Genomic DNA, 24113 nt, shown 5'->3' with positions numbered 1-24113 from the left:
AAACCGCGCGAGGAATAAGTGCTTTCAACTTCCGTTGGTTTCAACAGCCAATCAGATCCTGTCGCATTGTTTAACAATCCGCGTTGCGGCCAAAATATGGCCGCAGTGAGCTCAAACTTATTAGACTTTGGATCAGGCCCAATTTTAGTGGGAGCACGTTAAGAGAGAATGTATGAGAACTGCTAAAATTGGGCCTGTTCTCAGGTTATCTAGTTCTTAAATAAAACACAAACAGCGGTGATAAACATTGTGTGTTCTCGCATTTTTATAAACTTGATGCTATTTCTTATGCTAGTTCTCATCTCAACCAGCGCGATTGCTAGCAACGACGTTCAAGTATGACTGATACAAGGGACTAGGCTGGCACTACCTCACAGGACCCTCACAAATTTTCGAGACAGCACGGAGAAGAATGTCTACTGTGACGACGCATCCCTGTGTTGCAAAAGAAACAGAAAAAGATCCCATCATGCACCAGGAAATGCTAGACATGCGCGCGCATATCGGCGGCCATATTAGTCCACGGTACTTTGGTCAAAAGATGTTGTGAGTTCTGATTTATGGAAAACTGTCCAGGAGTTTTGCTCTTGTGAAACGTGGTTAAACAGGTAAAGTGCTAGGTATTTTTGTTATGCGTCTCAAATGTTTCTCTGTAAGCTTTTGAATTGCAGTATACGAGAAACGTTTCGGTAGATTTTCTTGTTCGTAATGTTGATGTCGTGTCACTCCTCACCTGGCCTGTTTGTATAATTTTTATGTTAATTTTTCTTCTTCAATTAATTTACTTTGGTGTCGAGCAGTTGCGAACTCCTTCGTTGTGGCTCTTTTTTTTAATAAAATCCTCTATGAACGTTTTTTTCTTTTGTTGGGAAATTTTTGTTGCTTTTAAAATAACAAAACGACCATGTAGGATCAGGACAGTTTGATCTACAATGTATAGTTCGGCTGTAGTTCTCAGGAATTGTGGCAGTTTGTTAGGGAAAATTTCTTAGAAATTACGTTTCCTTTGCCCTTAAAGGTTAAGACTTCCTATTGCTCTGTTTTAGTTTAAATCTGGTTAGAATCCGAGTACTAATTCATGAAGCGATAAACGAGCTTCTAAGCTTCAATAAAGAAACACGGACATTTTAATATTTTATATCTTTTGAATCAAATCCACGTACCGTGCCAGTGCACAACGTGCATTCGTTTTGTTACGGCTGTGGTTAATTCTCGAGAGTTTGAAAGCCACGTCTTTGCTGTTCTGAGGCTCAGTTTTTTGAGGAAATATATTTAAATAAAATTTGCTAAAGAAAAAATAATTCCTTGAAGAGAATATATGTTGTCATTGTCCACTTTTACTTGTAGGTTATCTAATTGTCTTGCTGATTTTTATCTTTTTTAACTCCCCCCTAAGAAAGATATGGGAAAGACTACATAAAAATAAAATTGCATTAAAGGTGATAGGTTAATTCTAACTACTACATCAACAGACTGTCCAACGTTTGGCTTTCGTTACTTTTAGGGGACCATCTGTCTAAAGAGAAATACAAGTAAGTGTGCAAGCAACGACTTTAAAACAGTGAAAAATAATGTCGTGTGTTTGACAACAAAGAACGAATTAAGTGCAAATACTGGTCATTTGTGAATTAGCATCTTTTGGCCATATGCACAAACCATGAACCCAGTTGGGACATTTCTTTGTAAGTTTTTGGATTTTAGGCCCAGGGGTCGTATGTTTGCTGGGTATGTGCCACTGGCCTCTCAGAGCCCCTACCCCTTTATAGTCTATTTTTTGGCCAATTATAGACCCCATCTTAGTCACTTTTTGGAAAATGTAATTTTCGCAGTCCCAACTTAGTCACTTTCTATTTATGCATCTACCTTATCAATGTGGTTTCAAGTGGCGGAATGTAGTCCTGATGTTGTGTTCCAACCATACTTTGATCACGTGCTGTAATGTAGCCTGAGCAGGGTACATAGCTTAATGTATCACGATCAAGATCTCATCAAGAGCTTTCTTTTAAAAAAAATTCTGGGAAAAAATGCTTTTTCTGTGCAGACTTGTGGAGAGCAAACGTTTTTTCTATGCTAATTACTTTAATTGATCGTTGACAAGTCCTGTCATACTTGATAAGAGTGCCGCTGTTGAACCAAGCTAATCATGCAATTTGACAGAAATCGTGGTTTGCAAGTATAGTGCTCACTGTTTTTCCCTGGAGTTTGAAAGTGAATGCCTCCAAAGAAGAAAAAAGAGCTTGTCGGTTTTCGTCCTCGTCTCCAAGACGAAAGAAGACGACAAAATCATTTTGTCTCCAAAGAGTGGGCTTCGAAATTAGCAGAGAGCGACAAGGGCTTCTACTACAATCAAGAAAAATGGCTAAAAGATGACAAAGCTCCTGAAAAACCAATATTGAAACGACCGCTAAATCGAGTTTCAGGAGTTCATTAGCGAGTGGAGCAAGCTTTTTAGGTCGCGAAGTGGCCAAGCGAGAGACGAAGTCATGAGAGGTCCCGCACCACATAAAAATCGGACGAAGTACTGTTTTGAAAGTCTATTGTAGCAGGAAAGAAGCTTCAAGAAAAACTCCAGGAAGCTTTTGTTGTCGATTTTTCCAGGGAAGTGTCGAACTTTTAAAAAATGTATCAAGTAATAGTGGGCTTGGCTCAACTTGGCTTGTAAATAAATTGAAATAAATTGTTCATCTGTCGTCGGGTTTCATTTTCAACTTTTCCTGTTGTGTCACTATTGTTGTCCCTTCTCTGGTATGCATCAACATTGACAGCTTTGGTGTTATAATCTGTTATAATCTCGTCATGGGTAATACGCCACCAAAAATCTTTTTCCACTGTTTTCTCGAACTGAAAATCGGGGCAAGTTGAGGGTACGTTTTAAACTCGAAGTCGGCAACCCGTGAACCAATTTGGCTGAAATTTGGCCAACTTACTGTCAGATAGTTTTTCTATAAAACCGTGTCTGCAAATTTTGATTTCTTTGTTTGTTTTCGAGTTAGAGTATTTTTTTCACAGGTAGTGCTAACGATTATTATTGCTAACTTCACCTGCTTATAACAACAGAACAAACACACTTGACAAAAATCTGAAACACAGTTTTTTAGTCAAACTTGTTAAGAAGCGAATGCATTCTTAATTGGCTTCTTCCATTTATTTTTGGCTGGACTGGACTTAAATTTACAGTGACACCCACTTTCACAAAAAGCTTCTCATTTCTAAATCGCGTTAATATGCTGATTTTTTGAAAGAAATAAGCAATAATCTGGAATTATTAAGCTTTCAGAAAATGTACGGTTTATGGGGGTATTTGTTAAAAGCAAAAGCGCTAGCGCCAGTCATTACGAGGAGGGTGCTTGAGGGTGAATGATACCTTAACCTGTAAGATAAACTGTATCCACCACTTCTCTTGTTTGTTAATAGTCATTTATCAATAGAATGAATGTCAGGACTGGTTTAAAGGACCTGCTTTCTCAACTGTGTCAAGTGTGTGTCAACTGTGTCTGAGATTTGACATGATTTATTTCATACACATTTCTGTTTGTTTAGGGCTTAATGTACAACTCTGTGTCTGAAGCCTCGCAGCTATCTTGTTAATGGAAGGCTAGGTGGAATTCTCTGTACATAACAATGAATAGTACTTATCAGAAAGTGACACAAGACCCTGATGAAAGGTAGGATATCTTGATGCAAAAGAAACGGCAAAAGTTTAGGTAGCATTAAATGTACATGTACTGAAAGGCAAACAGTGAAATCAACCTTATTGCAAAGAGACACAGACCATTGGATACATGTATGTTCTGTTTACAGAAGGTGGTTTGCTGATGTGAGGTTAAGAGGCCAAAATACTAGGAAAAGCCCCTTTCTTACATTATGTAAGAGCTTATTGGTTTTTGCACATTTTCTATAGCTGTTATTTACTTTCGAATGTTTTACGCTAATTAAGTACAGTGTACATGTATTTCCTAATGTAAACATGGCCGACAAAAAAAGTTACTCATTCATAGCAAAAAATGCTGTGATAAATCATAGGACTGTCAAATGTATGTGGATCTTGTTTTTATGCCATACACAAAACAAGTTTTAAAAAAGTTAATACAACCATGAATACAACAAGTTTAAAAGCATACTGTATTGTATCATATTATCTCTGATGTACTTGTGTGTGTTTTGGTGTGAATTCATCAATTTTGTCTCTATTGCATTACCCCTTTGTTATCTCGGTCAAAAGACCATGTTTCACATTGAATGGACAAACTAATTTGTGAGGCTGTTTTTGTGAGAGGAAAGAGGATGTTTTCTAGCATAAGGCCTATGCCAGGTGATCTGGGAGTCAATCATTAGCCAATCAGCTTTGAGTATAATTTTATTTTAAAGCCGCACACAATTCTTTGCGCGCCTAGAGCTTGTTCGTACGAACCTGCAGCGTTGTCGCGTGGTGGAAAATGGTACCGTTGTTCGCATTCGAAGGCTTTTCCAGAGAAAGATTTGGCAGAGAGCGGAGTTAAGATTGACAACTGAGTCTTTTAATAACTGTTGACTTGTTAAAACGAGCAGCTAGAGAAGGATTGGATCTTACGGTAATCAATCTTACGACAGACGAGTGAGAGTTTTAATTGATCGACTTCTGTACTCTCTCACGCAAGAGCTGGTTAAATTTACTTTCTATTCCTGCATACATTTTAGTAACAAACTCGGCTTTGTTTGACAAAGGGAGTGCAGTCAATAGACGCAAACAAGCCAGCTGTCCTGCCCTAACTAACGTTGGATCCTGGAGAACAGGATATCGGTCCTCAAGAATTTGTTGGTCGTACAACACGTTATTATCGTAAACTGTGGCGAGTCCGCGATTTATTGCCTTCTTTAGAGACGGAACTTTTGAGATTACTTCTTGCAGCTTGGCTGTTACAGGTTCTCTTCTACCGACCATGACTAGTTCTATTCTATTTGGCGAGCCTCCTTCTTCTACGTGCATATTTTCCTCCGTCCATTTCCCACCTCCTGTCTTGCCGTTCTCTCTGTCCTTAGTGTGAACCTTCTTTTCAAACTTCGGCCTCGACTTAACATCCATCACTATCGAATTCTCGCGAACTTCTAATCCAATGACATCCGTGAAGTGTATTAACATTCTCTTGCTTTCATCGCGTTCAACTTTGGTTGCGGAAAAACATTGGCTAGCGGAAGCTGTCAAGACTTTGCACTTAAATATTTCTTTGCTCACTCGGGCATCTGAACGTTCCCATGAAATGAATGATGACTGAATTGACTGCAAATGAAATTCTAAACAAGACTGTGGCAAATCATCATGAAGTTCTCTGGCTGACTGTTTTGTTATGACGGTAATGGTGTTATTTCGGTAGCTATCCTTTGCATACTGCCACAGCTCGTCAGTTAATAACATAACTTCTTCAGAGCACTGAACTTCATTTATACTTTTACACACGACATTGTCAGGAACGTTGCCTTGTGCCGGTGAATCCTCGGTTATCACACCCTAAAAGAAGTAAGTAAATTTGTCACTGAACGTTTTTGATTTGTATCCATTCTTTCAGTACTTACTGGTAACCGTATCTCGGGCATTATGGTAACACAAGGTTTTCAAGATCAATATAGAATTTAAGCTTATATTTTGAGTTTTCAATGAGGCCTCCATGCCTCCATTGCAACATTCCATCCTCCAGGCTTAGGCCTTGGTGTTTACATTTTTAATAAATTAACAAGGATGATTTTTGTCTCGTATCTGTTCTTGTACTTAAATTCTTGTATAGTTAGCCTTACCTTTTACATTTCGAATTCATTGTCATCGTCGTTTCGAGCTTCATCCTCCATTTTTTGAGGTACATTTTCTTCACGGTTCAATTCAATTTTCTCAGTAAAGGGCAGATTCTTATGGTAAAAAAGGAAATGGCAAAAATAGTAAATTTCAGCTTTTAATCTTCACAAAGTATATTTTTTTAAAATGAGAAAGTGGATTTTTTTCTGCCAGTGAAGATCTTATAGTTTAAAAATTTGCTTCAGTATTTCTTACAACTTTTAGCTGGAAATGTGCCACCAACAAATTCTAGGAAATATGTTTTAGCATAGCATTAAAGATAGGCTTCCTGGATACTTGTAGAATATCATTGCATGCCAAGTGTGTACTTAGATAAGATAGATTTACTTTTTTTGCTGAATTTCCCTGGAATTATTGGAATTAATGATTTTATCAGAAATGATTAAAATTACGTCTGACTTTTAAACTAAAAAAATTATGTGATTACCATTTTTTTTGTCCCATAGTTTCCCTGTTCTTGAGCCTGTCGTTTTCTTTCAACCTTTGTAGAGGATGACTTTTGTGGAGTGGTTTCTCTACATATTAACTCAAACACTTCATTTGCAAATTGCTGCTGGATGACTTGTTTTTGATACTGGTGCTTTGAAATGGGACCATTTCGTCCTCCAGAAAATAGCAAGGAATTCTTTTTATTTTGTTTATGTGCTGTCTCCATGATACCGTCATTAAAATTTGCCAGAGTTATTGGAAGACCAATGATGTCAGAATCTGAAAGGGCCTTCTCCACATAATACGGAACATAGGTAACAATCTGCTTTAGTGACGCAGTGATGTTTGCAGTTCCAAATATTTGCACTGCTTGGAACCCAAGCTGGATGCGGGCCTGAACTTCATAATCATAACCTGTCAATTCATGTGGTGTCAGGAGAAGGTTTTTGTACACACCGTCAAGACCTTTGCAAAATGTACAAAGGATTTCTAAAAGAGTTCCCTTAAAACCAGCTGCTTTTAAGATTTCAGGCATTCTTTCTGCAAAGGCTAGAACACCTACTTCATCGAACTTGACTGTTTTGTCATCAACGTTTACAGACTTGGCCAATCCTTTTTTGAGTGCTAACAAAAATTGCTGATCACTACCAAGAACAGCTATAACAAAATAAATGTGGATTTATGATGAGAAAGGCTTCAAAAAGTAAAGAAAGAGTCAATTTAGTTTTGGCCAAAGTAACTAGCATCTACATGCCAGAATATTATTTTTTGCTATTTGTTGTCCCACAACTGGACCTGTTAATATTAATTAATGAGCTGGGGTATAGAATTTATTCACAAGTAAAATATCAGGCAAGGTTTTTGCACAAACACACCTAAAGATCATTGTTGCTATGGGTACAGAATAAAATTACACCTTTTGCAGAAAAAAAAAGGAAAGTGAAAGGTTTTGGTATTTCATAGCTGTTCAAATAATACACAAAACATTATATGGCTGCTAGGGGATAAGAAATTTCTCTTCTTTTGTTGAAAAAATATTTTCCAACAGTAATACTCCCTTGTTTCTCTACCTGGGCATGTAATAAAAATACCCCCTAATTATGTCTTCCCTTTTCCTCACATGCTAAAAATATGCAAGATGATGTGTAGTTGGCAGTTTCCTCTGATGTTGTGATCTTTTTTGACTCACTTGCTGATCACTTAAAACATTTTGGCAGGTTAAGAAGGGTGCCCTTATGTGCCTATAATTTTGTATTTCTTTGCTTCAAAGGGTACAACAGTAATAATTATTATTACCTTTTTTTGTTAAATAAATTCAGGCAGAGGATGTTACACTGCAAAAATTATAGTACTTTTGAATCGGACAGCTCAAGAGAGATTAAAAAGAAAATAAAAAATTTACATATATCAGTTTAAGGTGACTGTTAAGATGTAGCTCTAGCGTTTGCCTGTGTCGCTAGGGATACAAACCTGATGCAATCTTGGCAATTCGCAAACATAATGTTTCTGCAGATCGAAAACCAAGATGGGAAGTTCCAGGGTAGTACTCAGAGAGTGGTGTTCCAGAAATATTACTACGGCCAGTATTTCCAAGATTTTGCTTAGCGAACTCCCTGTGTTTTTCTTTGCTAGGGGCTTTTCCTTTAAGTTCGCTTTGGAATTTAGTCTCTAGGGCTTCTGTGTCTTCAACGGTCCAAACTGGACATGCACATACTAGTTTCATATCTCCCAACTGACTTTGGTGTTCTGGGGCTTCAGGGATTGGGTAGGAGGATTTTGCAGAAGAATTACCCGTTGAAGACCTCCTTTCCTTACCATCACCACAGCTCCTGCGGACAATTTTAATTTCCTTCCCACTTAATGGATGTTTAATTGTTTTCAGTTCTTTCAGCTGATCAAAAACTGCCCCTGCACATTTTTTCACTGTGTCATAATCATCACCTCCCAACCACAAAGCAACCGTCAACACTGTGCTCAGTAAATTATAAGGCTCAATAATCTTCACTCGGACACTGGTCTCTCCAGTAAAATGGCGAGACCATTTCAGCCAGGGAAAACCATCGGTGTAATCCATAATAATAATAGTGTCATTTGGTGCTGTTATAGCGCTTTGCACGCCTGCTTGACTAAGAAAAAGTGTTATGTATTTTTCAACATCAACATAACCCACAACTACCTCGCCAAATTCGTTAAATTTTAGCCCAACCTTTTCAAGTAATTCTTGATGTGTATCATTGAGTTTACCGAAAATTTCATCCTTGCTGAGAATAGGGTTGATTCCCAGGACTTTTTCCAGCTTTTTCCCCAACTTGTTTCTCAAGACGTCCTGGGTGTCTTTTTGGCTAATGCCAAATTCGCCAACAATACCACAAGAAAAATCTTTGAAGGCAGGATAATAGGTTTTAAAAACCAATGGCATGAGGAATCCTCGCAAAAGGGATCCATTGTCTTGCTCCAACAACCATTCACAACAATTACTTTTGTTGTCGAGAACAAAGTCAATAAATTTCTGCTTCGGGCTTTGCAAGGTAAAAGGTAAGGATGTTTTCGAGTAAAAGAAAGTTACAAGTTCCGGAAAACGGAGACAAATTTGCTCTCTAAAAGTGACCAACTTCTGAAATACATCCCCAGACGAGGAGCTTCCTTGTAAAAAAAAGTCAACAGGCGGCACAACTTTGGTGACTCTGGGAAGAGCGAATTCTGAAATTTCTTCATCAGTCAAATGTGACATCAGCTCACGAACTCTTTGTCTCCTCGAATAAGGCTGTTCTTCGCTTAAAAACGTCTCGCTTATCTCCTTTGTTGAAATTCGCTTGTGTGAATTTTTTAGAGACTCCGGTTTATGTGTCGGATACAGCCGAAAGTGCTCGTTTAAACTTTTTTTGGTTTTATAAAATTTTTCACAGTTCGGAGATGGACAATGCAAGCGGATGAAAGTCTCAAGTTGAACGACGTTTTCTTTTTCCTGTAGTACAAAAGCCATGCTCGGGCTGTACTGTATTTGCAAATTAGCGACCAAACATCAAAAGGGTTTTTAAATGGCATAGTTTGTAACATTGCTTTGAAAAAGCCCGCCAAAAATGTGCCACCCGCGACAAAGTGGATGAGTTGAGCGAGCGTTTGATCGAACTCAACTTTCCTCGTGCTCGCTAACACAATCAAAATATTAAAAAAAATCTGACTAAATAGCGACACACAAGAAACAACGATAAACACGATATCTTTAATACTACCTATACATACAATAATAGAACATAACAGTATAAAACAAGGTGAGAAATTATCTTCATGCTTACAAGTTGGAATCCACGATTTGAAATTGCACTTTTCACACATCGCTTTCTTTTGAGTTTAAAACCAACCTGCTGCCCCACGAGACTTTTCATCCGTTCATATAAATACTTCCTATATTTCTGGTACCAATGAGAGTTCGAAACGCGGTATAAGGTTGGAAAGAACCCAAAATTCATCGATGAACGCTACTCGCACCACATTTGACCGACATGGTGGACAAAAACAAAACTTGCGAATGCGCGCGCGCTGTTTCATGGGATACGGCATTAAAATTTTCTCCCCAGCCCTCCGCAATGACGTCACCAGATCGCCTGGTGGAGCTTGATGTACAACCAACGTTTTGTTGGTTTTCTTCTACATGTACAAATGAACATGAAAACATCATTGATTGATGGGTGTTTGTCTTGTAACCTGCTTCTGCGGTCGTTAGCAGTGTTATGTTGTGAGATCATGCTTTATTTGTGAACTGATTATGTCATTCTTAAAATAAGGGTTTTTAAGGAATATGTGTACTCTTGTCTGTCTCCTGGGGAATTCCAGATCCAAAACCTCCTCTATTCATGCCGTTGCAATTCCAGTTGTAAGTATCCTCCCATGCCTTCGGATTTCCAATTCAGAGAACCCCCAAGTCCCTCTGAATTCCAAAAAGCAATCCATGGTATGGTATGGATATTCTCTGGAATCACCCATTGTTTTTCATTGCAACTGGTATCCTTTTTGTATTTTGTTTAAAGTTACAATGTATAAGTTATCTTTTGAAACATTATAGTGATGATCATCACAGATCTTTCCAACCTTACCATGATGATGATGATGGTTTTGAAGGCAACTATAGCTACAACTATGGCTACAATCCTTATCGGCCACCTTCAGGAGGAATTAAGGGAAAAGTTGAACAAAAATACTGGCACACAAAGCAAACAATGATTCAAAAGTTGGGAAAGGAGCAGGACTCATTTGTGGTTGCTGGGGACTCTGAAGTGGATGCACGTCTAGAGGTACACCTGTACACTGTCTGTAAGAAAAATAATAATGGTAACTACAGTATTACAACTGAAAGGTTACTGAGTGCAGGCGACAGCAACTGAAGGTTAAAAAACTTTTCCTGCAATGTTGTGCTTTGCATAATTTCACATGATAGATGATCAAAACATGCATCATCAGCAAGCCTTAAGTTTTCAATTCCCTTGGAAAATAATTTTTTTGTTTCTGTGCCTGGAGATCATGGGAAACCATCTAAAACAATTTTTTTGGTTCCATGAAAATTCATGGCAACCCACCTCTTAAATTTTTTCAATTTTTGGAAATTCATATATTTTTTTCTTGGCCCTGGAAGCCATAAACTAGTGATGTTCAATGCACTTTGAAAACAATTCAAGATGGGGAACATTAGAAAGATGATAAGATGCTATATCAACATTCTTGTTTCGTATATAACCTAAGTCATCACCAAGAATTGCTCTACTAGTTTAGAATCTGAGTGGAAACTATAGATTGATCCTAAGACTGAAAATGTCACTGGGAAACTATTTTCCAGTTCTGTTATTTTAGGAACCACAGTAATGTCATGGTACCGGAAACAATCATTACTGTGAAATCCCAGGGCTTAATCAGTGAATGATAGAACGTTCAAATGTGCATGTGCAGATTGTACATTCCATTCCATTCATTTTTAGAGGAAGTCCAAACAAAGCTGGGAAAAACTGCAGAGATATTAATGTGCCATAGGCTTTCTGCATGTTGTCTCCTTGAGCACTTGCCATTGATTACACAAGTTAATTATGTTTCTTTGACAATTTTTGCAGGCCTTCAGGCATATACAGAAGACATGTATAGATATACTAAAGGCAATAGAAGTATATCAAAATAGGATATTTGGTAGGTACACATTGTTCACATGGAACGCTGTTGCGCTATCTTCATGAAAACCATTGTGTTCTGACCAGGTATTAGTATATGTATATCAGGCATGTGTATACGTATATTTGGTATTGATCCATGTAGAAGTGTACAAAATTATTTTAGCAGTATATATTGCTACAGATAGGTTGTCTGGGATCCCTGTGTTAGAATGCAACAATGGAAACAAATGAAAATGATTTCTTTGTTTGTTCATTTATTTGTTGCCAGTCATGGCTGCTGCCTAAGAAAATGTTTTTGGAGCCGTTCAGGCTATCCAAGTAAAAAGTTGGGAGCCTAAGCCTCATTTCTAGGAGCCCATTGATCGATAAACTTGAAAAACTCAAAATTTATTAGGGTATGAATAGTAGCATAATTATGTAAGGTTCAACTGACATTCAAGGGCCAATCTCCTTTTTGCTGTTGGTAAATTTATTTTCCTTAACCTCGCCCGTGGTGCCAGAGGTGTTTTTTTTACCTAATTGTATTTCGAGAACAGACCTGGAACCAAGGTACCCAACCTAGTTTTAATTAGTTTACTGGAATGACCTTTGATAGGCAGTGTCTAGATTTTCTTTGCTGTAAGTAAGTTGACAGTCTCAACCAGATCCTAGAAGGTTGATTCGCGCCTCTCGAAACTCGATTCATTCAAATCTTCAGACGCCTGAGTCTCAAGTTTTGCGTTTCGAGTTTCAAGAGACCAGCAGTTTTGAATTTTTACCACTCACAAGGATTTTGAGGAAACTATTTATTTCTAAAGAAAAAAAAAAAACCATTTGCACATTCAGGGGTTCACACCAACTGACAGTGCTTTATACAGGTACAGTTTAGGTAAAGTTAAGTTAAAGTTTTTAAGCAATAAATTAAAAAAGGACCAACAAAAGGGTTTTTATCTTGAATTTTGGAAAATTGACACAGTGTTTTTGTATGAAGTCTTTCTGTTGAACCACAAAAAGTTTTTTTTGGTGCAAAACATCTTAAGGTATGTATTTACATCGGTGGCATGCAATGGCATAGATTGAAATAGGATTTTAAATAGCTGCAGTGAATCTTTTTTCAAAAGCTGCAATGTTTTTGCGAGCCTCTCAAAAATTACCTTAAAACGGACAACAAAAAGAAAGAACGGCATAGATAACAATGTATAAATGATGTAAGAAATCTTTGACTGTACCATCTGTAGCAAGATAGAAAATGCTAATCTTTGATCGTCGTAGATGGAGGTAAAATTTGCATAATTATGTCAAGTGTAATTTGAAACCTCTTGCTTTTTGCAAGCATCGCAACTTTGAAACATACAACAACAACCTAACAGTTCTAGAGGCAAACAAAACACCGGGAAAAGAAGGCACGTGATGATTTTGATACCGAAAGTTTTTCTAAGACTATTAAATTCATTCGAGATCATTTTCAGACAAGAAACTTCACTGTATTGCAGCGGAAGCCCCAGGAACAGAAGTTAGAGAAGCAAATTTTAAGGGTGGTGGACAAAAGACTGGTGGACTACCCTAAAATGGACTACATCACCAAAGTTTAGTGATTAGGGTAAGGAAACTGAGTGAATCAAGTTTCAGGTCAGTGTTCCAAGTATAATGACCCTAAATGGAACCTGATTCACTCAGTTTCCTAACCCTAATCACCAAACTACTCTAGGGTAGTCCATGAACTGGGGGTCAGTGTTTTGTCCACCACCAATTTCAAGACAAGTGCTTGTTTGTTTATTTTTTTATCAGTGGGACTTTTTTGCCTACAGTCGATGACCACACATTTTGCATTTTCATTTCAAAAGCACAGAATGAGGAGGGAATTTTGTTGTTTGTTCATTGGAAGTTGGCATGGAAGCTATTGCCATAAGAATCATGAGTTTCAAGTGCCCATGTGGGCTCCTTGTTTAGAAGTTTAGTTGCCCGCTGGCAAATCGTAGGCACCTTCGGTGACCTGGCAGCCCTTACCCAGCAGCCTTGCCAATATTCTCTCATTACTCTTGCGCACACGTACAGTACATTAAAATTCCTTGAATTTTTGGCCTGGACAAGTGTATGAACCCTGTGAGAAGTGTGCTTTGCATGTAGGTGGCATACCCCCATAAACCTACGGATGTAAGAAAATCTGGTTATGATGTCAGGGTATGCCCATCCGTCTGTCTGTGCAAACTCTGGGAGGTAGGAAAATCTCTGAAGGAGGAGAAAGAAGTCTCAGTTTTAGGGCAAAGCAAACTAGTTTAAAGGCAACCAATCGAATTTAAAAGTGAATTTTTAAGGCTTAGTGACCCTTTTGGTCCAGGACCAATCTAGTCTCAGATTGTTTAAAATCTTGACAGGTGAATTTATGCATAAATACTAATTCAGCATGTAGAAACAGGGTTCAAAATTGCAACTCACTGGTTGCCAATGCAACTAAAGTTTGGGTGCTGGTGACTACGTTTTAAGACCTGGTCGCCAGTTGGCAAGTCATCTTCTGTTTCAATAAGATAACCCGTTGTCCTGGATCTGTAATCAATGTAGTAATAGTAAACTCACTAACGCTCTGCTTCATCCAGCAACTCAAAGGGGAAGCCTCAACAAGGCAAGACTTAACAACGTACACATTTTGCCATAATTTATATCAGTTTGCTCCTTTTTCAATGTTAGACTTTAATGTTCTTCTTATGTTCTTCTTACAATTCTCCAGAGCTGGCTAGTCCCACTGGTAAGATAGTGGTCTTGTCTTCGTACACTGTACTGTGTACCTTCGTTGCTAAATCCAATGGTGTTCCTGTTCCTGTTCACTTTTTTCTTTCACTGCCACTCATTTTCACCTTGGTGGCCACTAGCATTTCTCAATTTCTCACCATCACTACAACATTTTCATGTTTTTCTTTCAACAAAATTGGTCTCAGTTGTTTTTTTATTTCTCACTCTAGCTCTTTCTCTGTTATCCACGTTAATGTAGACATGAAAATTTAATCGAAAGAAAGGCTTGGGCTTGTTGTTTTTTTCTCTCTAAAAGTCCGGGTGGCAATGAGATTTACTGCCAAAATGTGCCGGGTGCTTGAAATGCAAAATTTCACCCCAGCTTACATGAAGGGGTGGATGTACGTACATATGGACGATTTTGTCAGCATCAAAATTTCTTGGATGCATAGATAACTAGATTTTCTTACCCATGGTGCTTAGCTGCATGTGCTTTGTGTGCACGAGAGCTCTGCTATTACTAAATGCAGTGGTATTCTCTATGTTAATAGAGAGGAGAAGTCGTTAGGTTACATTGCCATGGTAGCAAAATTTTTGAATGACGACAAACCAAAAATTCACTTAAAAAGTAATTTTGCACTGTTTCATTTAATTTGTCAAATGTTAGCGAAATTTTCTGGATTTAATCTGAAAGGACCATATCTGAGTTTAGAAAAAGAAAAAGAAACTTTTTGTGTTGTGTTCACCTACTCTATAATGGGGGCACGTGAAATTAGAAAGTTTCATGTCATAGTCGCGCAAAGACGGCTAAGAAGTGTACAAAAAAGTGTGCAAAGTTGTTGTTTTGCTTATCTAAACCTATCAGGTTCTTTTGCCTTTGTCGTTACTGTTGCCATCGTTGTTGCCTTATCTCAGCCTTATTGTTGTCATCCATTTATTTGGCTACCATGGTAACTCAATGTCACACTTCTCCTCTCTATTTGAAAATTGTAAAATCGACACTGTTCAAAAGATTCTTAACTGAAGTTTCAGCAATGCTGCCTTCTTCAGGGTACAAGACTAGGGTATTCTCTATGATTTGATATTTCAATTTTAGCATTGTCTCAAGATGAGAATGAAATGGGACGCTTTCTCCGAGAGCAAGGTTCACAGGATAAATCCAAGGCTGGAAAAATGATGATTGCAGTGGGCAAGGCTCAGAGTTATTCAGCTCAGCAAAGGTACATTAAGCTACACTGGACATGATTTTATTACCTTTGTTATCTTGTACTTGCTGTTATTTAACAGTTTGTTCTCTTTTATTACTTTTTACCTTCATTTTATTACACATGTATTTTCAGTCACTAATAAAGAGAATTCTCTTCAAAAGGAAACAGTGGTGCAAATAGCTAAATAAATACCAAAATAATTTATCATGATTAACAGCAGTACAGTGTAGGTTTTCAAGAAATATTATATACAGTGGAACCTCGATTTAATGAACCTCTATATAACAAAATCCACAGTATAGTGAACAATCTTCTTCAGCTGGGCTAAATTTACAACAAAATGTATGGAACAAAACCTTGATATAACAAACCTCAATTTAACGAAATCCACTTCATGACGAACACAATTAAAAATGCAAACGTAAAATAATGTACCTTGATATAATGAATAAAATTTATTCATTATATCAAGGTATATTTAATAATGTCAACATGTGACAGAAAGATAGCTAAAGATGAATGCAAAACAGACTAACGAGGATAATGTGTAACGTAGTTTTAAGCAGTTTTGTTTGCCTGTTCTTGTGTTTCTAGTGTCGTAGCTATGTACAGCTCCGAACTGAGACAGTAGTTTCATATGCAAATGTTTATTACAGAAATTGCTCAGATCCCGAAATGCTGGGCATTGGGAATTAATCATTAACTATACCTGGATATCACAAAGATTTTGCTTGTTTTCCCAAAAATTCGTTAAATCAAGGTTTTCTATATAACATACCCTGGATCTAACAAACAAAATTAATTTTCCCAGTCCCTTGGCCTTTTGTTATATCAAGGTTCCACTGTATCTAGAATGTTTTATAATCAAGTGAAAGGGTGCCACTTGCTATAAGAGTCAAAAGCAAGAATTTGTCTTGCTAGACAAGGTCCATTGGTAAAATGTACGTGGCTAATTTCGTAAGTTTCACTAGTGCATGTAAGTAGTTGGCAATTGATTACACAACAGGGACCTTTAGATTGTAAGACAATTAGGACAACCATATAAGAACAAATTGCTCTCAATTCTAAGTAGTGTGCACACATGAATCAGAGTGATTTTGGCATTAAACCATGATTCTAGTATGGATTTAAGCTTTTTTTAGTTTTAAAATGTTATTGTGTCTGAAACAAGTTACCAAATGTAAGGGCAAGCTTAACTTCCATCAATAAAAGTAACTGTGTTTTCACCTTTCTGTTGAAGGAAATGAAGCTTTCCAGGGTGTCTATTTTTTTTTTAACAATATGTGAAAAAAAGGTGAAGTCGAATCTCATTCTTAGAGTCATACTGGTCCTTGAATCTAACAGTTTCTAATAATGAAAGGAGGACAACAGCCAAAAGAAATCTCTGTTAGCTAAAAACGTGTACAGTCATCTCTCTCTAAGACAGACACCTTTGGGCCCAGCACTAAGTTTCCATCTTAGAGAGGTGGCCATTACTCAACTAACTCCAATTTTGCTCTCTGAATAGGTTAAGCCTAAGAACCCCACTAGTGCGACTGTACCAGGAAGTTGAAACATTTCGATTTCGTGCCATCTCAGACACAATTCAAACTGTTACCCGTATGGAGCAAGCAAGAACAGACTACAGAGCAGCGCTCCTATGGATGGCAAACTTATCTAAAGAATTGGATCCAGAAGAGTATAAGAGATTAGATAAATTTAGAGAGGTCAGTTGCTGAAGTCAGCCTTTTCTTGTCATAAATACTGTTGGATACATCTAGTTGATGACATTAATCAATCAGGCTAATTATCTACATGCATACTACACTATCCACTAGCCTGATAGCAAGCATTTCCATGCTTGTTCTTTACAAAAATCAAAAGAAAGACGTTCAAAAGTGACAGTCCCTTTATCTTTTACCGTTTAGCTTTCTCTCTTATTTTGCTTCTGTGACAAATTTATAATGTTGATGCTGACTCAGGGTTGTCACTAAAATTTCAAGTTGCCGGCTAAATACAAAAAGTAGGCGAGGAATAAAACAGTTAGGGGTTTCTTTTGGTTTTATTTTTCTACTATTTTCCTTTGAAAGTAGCCAGGGGCCACTTTCGTAGTAGCATCTCTTTATGATATCTTCTGGCTAAACATTGGAAATAAAGTTTTGGTTTCAATGCACCGGTTTGAGATGCAAATTAAACCTTAGAAACCCACACATTTCATTGTAATCTCTCACAGAAGCTTAAAGAAAAAAATGATCTCCTTGTTCAGTTTTCCTATTCAGAGCAAGCCTTGTGAGGGCTGACATTTCCAGTTGTGTTTTACTGTCATCAGTTAAACTAATTGGTGGCACCTCATTTTCCAGCCAATTGTATTTCTCTTTGTGTTTGAAAAGGGGAACTGTCTGATAATTTCTTAAGTTATCGTAGCAAGCTCTGATAACCCTGATGGCCTTGCTGCTTGCCCAGGTTTTCTTTTGCAGATCACTTTGCTCGCCCCTAAAAATGGAATACATGCTTGCAGGGTAACAGACAATGCATTTAACAAGATGTACACAAGTAGAAAATTGCATCAATGCTTTCCTTAATCACCTTATTTCTGGTATTCAGGTTCAGAGTCAAGTCAGAAGGGGTAAAAAGAAATTTGAAAAGCTGAAAATTGATGTCATGCAAAAGATAGATCTTCTGTCAGCAAGTAGATGTAATTTACTTTCAAGCACTCTTGCAGCATATCAGCAGGCCCTGCTCAAGTTTTGGGAAAATACTTCACGAACTATGACCCAAGTTTCTGAACAGTTTAAAGGATTACCAACATACCAGTTTCAGATGTTAAAAAGCCTCAACCCTTTGGCCATTGAAAGTGGGGATAAAGAAAAGGAAGAAGAGGGAAAAGAGGCGAACCCTGGCAAAGAATCAGAGGAAAGCAATGTAGATTCAACAAATGGTGTTACAAAACAAACTGTTAGTGAGGATGATGATGATCAGTTAATATCTTTGGATCATTCACCTTTAGAAGAGAAAATAATGGAGGCAAGACCTAGTCAGGAAGCTGACACAAATGGTGACAAATCGCTAATAGAGACGGATTTCCTTGGAGATGATGAAGCACCAAATGGGAGTGAGGAGTCAAGCACCTGTATTGATTTGCTTGGTGATGATGACTTTCTCTCGCAAAAACAACAGTCAAGTAATGCTGAGTAGTTTCTTGCCAATCTTTTTAGATTGTATTATTTTACCATCATCCACTGCTATACACTGCCTTAGAAAATAACTTTAAACAAGTGTTGCATTAACCAAACAATACCAGCAGCACTGCAACCATATCTGGAAGCCAGGTGATGGGGGAGTACTTTGCATTTACACAAAATATTTGTGTTCCCTCTATTCAACTACTACCCGTTAAAATATAAACAGAAATATACGTTCTCGTGGTGTAAAGTAACATTGTCAAATTCACATTCTCTTAAAAGGTACATGTATTCATAGGCAAGAAAGACAGAAGAAGAAGACAGAATAGACAGATTTTGGTTCTATAATGAAGCTAGTTTGCATATACGGTGCTTACGTGTATGTCCTTTGGTGCAATCGTAGCAACCCTAAGGAAACCTAAGTTTACTCAGTAACTTTCTGCTCTAATTCAACACAATTGCATCAGGTGATATCATTACTTTTAAAAAAATAATGATGAACATACTGTTCATTAAAAATTGCATTATGTTAACTTCATAGACTACAGTTTTCTCTACCAAGGGATAGTACCCCGGGTGGTTGTGATATCTTTGTACTAACATTCCTGTTTATTGTACACAGCCACAAATGATCTACTTTCATCATTTGAGAGTTCCTCAAGAAGCAATGGTCATACTGGAACTTCACTTATGCCACCCAGCTATGAAGCAGCAACGAAAATCCCTACAGCAGGTAAGATGGCTGGATATTGGCCAAGTTCATTTTGTTTGTGTGTGTACTTTTATGGACTAATATAAATAGGACGTTTAAAAAAAAACAATGGAATGCAGCCGGTATTCTTCCATCTTGGTCAGTAAGGGATTTATCTCGTGGCCTTAGAAACAAATGTTTTCTTGTGGGAACAAAGAGAGAAATCCCGAAAGAGCATGGTGGGGCTATTTTGCCTTTTTCGGCAAAATAGGAGCCAAACGGAGCCAAAGTGTCAGAAATGAGGTTATCATTAATTTTTTTGCCACAGAAAGTTCTTAGAATGGAATGTCCACTACTCACCACTTGTTCAAGTCGTAAAAATCTAAGACTTCAGTGGTACAAGTCGTTAAGTTGTGCGATTGGTTCAAGTAGTGAATGTGATACGTTTGAGTGAAATGAACCGAGGTACATTGGCTGCATCTGATTAGACAAGTGTAGAGAGGGGTTCTTGTCAAGTGGTGCGACTCGTACGCGACTTGTATGAGTCGTAGTGGTGAAATAGCATCTCATTAGAGACACTAGAAATGGAGAGCAGAGTTGTCGAACTATAAGCATCCTACACGACAAACGTTTGATGTATGAAACTGCAAAATGGCTCAAAATATACGATCACACAAAAAGTCTAGTTAGCAAATGAACAAGAACGTATGCACCAGAATATCCCTCGTTCTATAACTAATGATTACTCCAAACGATAAAATTCCAATGCATAACTCCTAAGAGTCGTATCACTAACAGGGCCCATTCACGACAACTTTGCTCACAAAATAAATACTTCTCAGTTTCGCTAATGAGATGCAATTTCACCAGTTTCACGACTCGTACCAGTCGAAACACTTGACAGGGTCCCCTCTCAACAACTTTGCTCACAACAAGTTCTATTAAACAGACCCTATTTTATCCTCAAGACTTTGTAATTGTAGGCTTCATGTAAGCACCTAGTACATTTCAGACCACAGTTACAGCTGAAGTAGTTTGAAGTTTACATTAATTTTTGTTAAGTGTATTCACTTTCCTCGCTTTTCTTCAACAGAGATTCGTAATCACTGGTTTTATATTGGATAACACCAATAATTATTATTAGAGCTTTTCATTTACCTTTTGTTGTTTATACGAGGGTTGTCCAATACTCACTACCTGTTCAAGTCATGAAAGTTCGTGTTGTTTCAATTTGTAGCAAGGTTACTTTTAATCACCTTTTAAGCCGTAACTTTTAATAGCTAACACATAGGCCTTAATGTATATGTACTGAACCTAAAAGATTAACTGAATTGATTGCCTTTTTTCGTCTATCCAGGTGTTGACCATCCTTCGTCGATGACAGCTGATGACTTGTTGTTTGGCTCCCCTACCAGGGAGGATAGGGGAACAGAAGACAAGTCAGACCTGGATATCTTAAACGAGATCCTTGGTGCCACTGGAGGGTCTGGCGGACAGGGCACTGCAGAAAGTGATAACAGCTTCAGTAAAACATGGAAGGACATGTTTGGGGATGAGCCTCTTGAAAGTACACGACAACCACAGGAGCCCAGCCAGTCATGGTCACAAGGAGGGACTAATTTCATGATGCCATCTGATCTTCTTAATAGCATGGCTAATTTTGATCCATTTAGTCAGTTGCCTGCCTCAACTCAGCCAGGCACTAGTCAAGCGCCAACCACGTTAGGTCTCCTCAAACAGCCTCAGCTCCCCAAGAATCTGTGGCAGGGTAATCAAGTAACTTCAGAGTCAAAGCAGATACCTTCACTGCCAGGGAAGAGTAAGGAGAAGAGCAAAGGGAAAAAGGGCTCAGATATGTCTGCTTGGTTCAGTCTGTTTTCTGATCTTGATCCTTTGGCCAATCCCGATGCTATTGACCAACAGAACAAGAAAAGTGAAGAGGATAGACAATGCTGAATAAGGAATTACTCTTTAAAGAGTTACCAATTGAAAATTGTTAAGAATATCAAATTGTTCCACGAATTCATTGAAAAAGAACAATGTGGTCCACGAGAGGGGTTGAAGCTGAGTTTATGGAAATCTAGTGGCACCTACTAAATTCACATATATATATATATATATATATTTTTTTCAAATCTGCTCATCTCATGCATCCTTTAATAACGACAAGTCTACATTAGGCATCATCATGTTATATTGTGGGGCAGGTCTGGCTACTTCTTTATTGTGGGTAGCTCTTTCTCACTATATACATCTTGCCACTTGGGGCATGTTCCCTTTAGCGTGATTCTACCGCTAAGTAACTTTCGTTTTTGTTGCCAGAATGTAAGGGTTTCAAAAACTACATGTACATTTATTATTTGGCTGAATCCTCGAGCGGCTAAGATATGCCTATCTTCTCCACTCGGGATTTTCCGCGTTGCTCCCGCCTGAAAACATTCTCTGTTTAGCCATATAATAAATCCTTTATTGGCCAAGTTTGTTCGGTCAATGTGGCTGTATATTGGCCAAGTTTTTTTTGGCCTTGTGTCTCGAATACGATCATCGAGATCGTTCAGATCGGTTAACCTCTTTTCACAAATCAGGAATGGAATTCAAGCTTAACTTAATGACATTTCTGTGTTGTAGTCTGTAGAGTGTTGTTTGTTATTGGTCGTATCGACTTTCGTCCGGGCGAAACGCCTTTGGGCGAATCGACCACAAGTCTCGGTTAATGAAAGCATACTTATAAAAAATGGCCAATATACAGCCATCTTGTCCTCTCGCTTGGTTAATAACGCATATATATTTCAAGGTTGCCTTTATGGACTCAAAAGTTGCAACAGAATTGTAGTTTGCATTGTAAAAGTAAAATGGTAAAATTATCTTGGAGAACTTCGCCTTTTCGGCGGGGGGTGGGGGGATGGCTTAACGCCTTGCATTGTGTAAGAATTTATTTTACCTTACGATAGGATATTGGGATAAACCTGTCTATAATGTTCAATGGTTTTAAGGCAGCAGCTGAATGTTAGGGCGCTGTCCATTTGTCAAAACTGGCCAACCGAACCAGTTATTTTGACAATGAAATCGGCTTTTTCCAAGGGTTTTTGTTGAAGAACCATCTCCTTCATACACACTATTTAGGATTTGACTGATTTAGCGGGATAGTTTTGATTAATAGTGAAATTCTCATTACGAAAGGGAAGGGTCTGGCCGGTCAGTTCTGACAAATGGAAAGCGCCCCCTTAGATTCACTTAAGGTAAGCCGTAGGTGTAGTTACGTTCAGTGTATATCAACAGGGTGTAAATTGCTATGGCCGTTATTTTAAGTTATTTAGGAATAAATTATTGCAGAGTTGTTTATAAATTCTGTTTCAGAAACACAGGATGTTGAAAAAATTTGAAAGCAGTTGAATGTTCTGGTTTTAGAACACCATGCTTCCTTTACATACACACAAGAACGTCGATGTAACAAACCTTTACATAACCATAGTTATTAAAGGAGACGAATCGAATCGAATCTATCAACTATGATATAACGAACGACATTCTTCGCCCCCTGTTTCAGTAATATAAATTATATGGGAACGACCCTCAATATAACGCAACCTAGAGAATATATTTGGCAGTTCCTTGTCGTAAGATGGTTCGTTTGTTCCCAGGCGTCATAAATTACACTTTCTTTGAAATTGCGATAAAATTGACTTTAAACCGGAATGTTACCCTGTCTAGAATTTTTTTTGTGTGCTACGCGCGTTTAAATTCATTTGAATGGGGAGCCACCTACGTAGCCGTTCTTTGTGTCGTTGCGTAACCCTGTTCTCTACGGAGCGTGACGTCGCCCATTATTATATCTTATGTGATGAAATAAGATTATACCTGAACTAAGGCTTATGTGTTAAACATGAGAATGCTGCTATAAGAGGGGACAGACGGCAAATTATACACACTGTTAATCATCAGTAGGTGCTTAAATGGTTTTGGCTCCATAAAATCCTACAACAATTGCGGAACGTTTTTAGAGGAGCCACCCACAATGTGAGCAGAGTTACTGACAGGGTATTTGAGACCAAGGCCAAACATCGAACTTTCCATGAAACGAACTAAACTGGGCAGATTAAGTTCATGACAAATTCGACGTCTGTCTCCGTTGATTTCGTCTGAATCAGAGTTTGCTTCGACATATGCGTTGTATCCGTCTGCTCAGATTCTGATTGGTTCGACGCTGCATTAGTTCGACGTCTGACCCAACAGACGAACTTTAAAATTAAGGTCTACCCAAATTACAATTTGGTTCCTCTCATGAAAAGTTCGACTTTTAGCGTTGGCCTGAGTTAGAAAAACAACGCAGAGTAAGTCAAAAAAAGATCCATTGAATATGGAACGAAACGAACCGCTAATGATTTAAGCACGCGCCCATAACGTTGATGAAAATGCAGTTAATGCGTTCAGTTTCATCCATTATTTAGGTTACAAACTATTGTAGGACTCCAAAAGGACTTGTTAATGAGGACACTTGTAAATGTTTCAGTACTTGATGAACTTTATTATTTTGTTTAACTTATGTTTCTTACGGAAGAATTAAGGGTCATTGTTATAAGTCTAATTTAAATAAACAAATGCAAAGTATTGATTGCTTCTGTCTTAAAATACGTATCCTAGAATTTACTCTTTACCCCTAAAAAAGCCTGATAATTGATAGGCCACTGTTACCGTCAAACTCAGAAAACTGTGAACACCTGAAAAAATTCAGGAATGTTGATTTATGTACTGGCCAATCACAATAAAGTTCAGGATGCGCATGCAAACCTCAAATCCACAAACTAATCAGTTGCCGTTGCTGTTTGCGGTTTAAGGGGTGTTTACATGACAACGCGGCGTCTTTCGCGCCGGAGCGAGTTCACTCCGGTTCCCTCTCATGGCTCTACATTTGTTTACATGATATCATCACAAAATGTC

At 38.0% G+C, this 24113-nt stretch overlaps 1 protein-coding gene across 2 annotated transcripts; it reads left to right on the top strand.

Annotated features, from left to right (window-relative positions):
- The first annotated feature begins 496 nt into the window (after positions 1-496).
- LOC140925288 (islet cell autoantigen 1-like) lies at positions 497-23783 on the top strand. Of its 2 annotated transcripts, XM_073375284.1 has the most exons (9): positions 497-608; positions 3541-3665; positions 10317-10545; positions 11353-11425; positions 15212-15335; positions 16831-17029; positions 17907-18483; positions 19107-19217; positions 20533-23783. In XM_073375284.1, exons 2-9 carry the CDS (start codon positions 3622-3624, stop codon positions 21129-21131), a joined length of 1956 nt encoding a protein of 651 aa, XP_073231385.1. In that variant the 5' UTR covers positions 497-608; positions 3541-3621; the 3' UTR covers positions 21132-23783. The 2 variants fall into 2 exon arrangements, with proteins under 2 accessions (XP_073231385.1, XP_073231386.1); XM_073375285.1 differs by lacking the exon at positions 3541-3665 and having other exon boundaries at positions 505-608.
- Positions 23784-24113: the final 330 nt, after the last annotated feature.

The sequence above is a fragment of the Porites lutea genome, chromosome 14, assembly GCF_958299795.1.
Source record: "Porites lutea chromosome 14, jaPorLute2.1, whole genome shotgun sequence".
In the NCBI taxonomy this organism is placed as follows: Eukaryota; Metazoa; Cnidaria; class Anthozoa; order Scleractinia; family Poritidae; genus Porites; species Porites lutea.
The sequence above is the reverse complement of the archived record's forward strand: the minus strand, read 5'-3'. Positions and strand labels throughout refer to the sequence as shown.

What these genes read in the sequence shown, in the direction of transcription:
- LOC140925288 (XM_073375284.1), top strand. Translation starts at nt 3,622, where the DNA reads ATGAATAGTACTTATCAGAAAGTGACACAAGACCCTGATGAAAG. An exon ending in AAGTGGATGCACGTCTAGAG is followed by an intron (nt 10,546 to 11,352) that starts GTACACCTGTAC and finishes CAATTTTTGCAG; the next exon opens with GCCTTCAGGCATATACAGAA. An exon ending in AGTTATTCAGCTCAGCAAAG is followed by an intron (nt 15,336 to 16,830) that starts GTACATTAAGCT and finishes CTCTCTGAATAG; the next exon opens with GTTAAGCCTAAGAACCCCAC.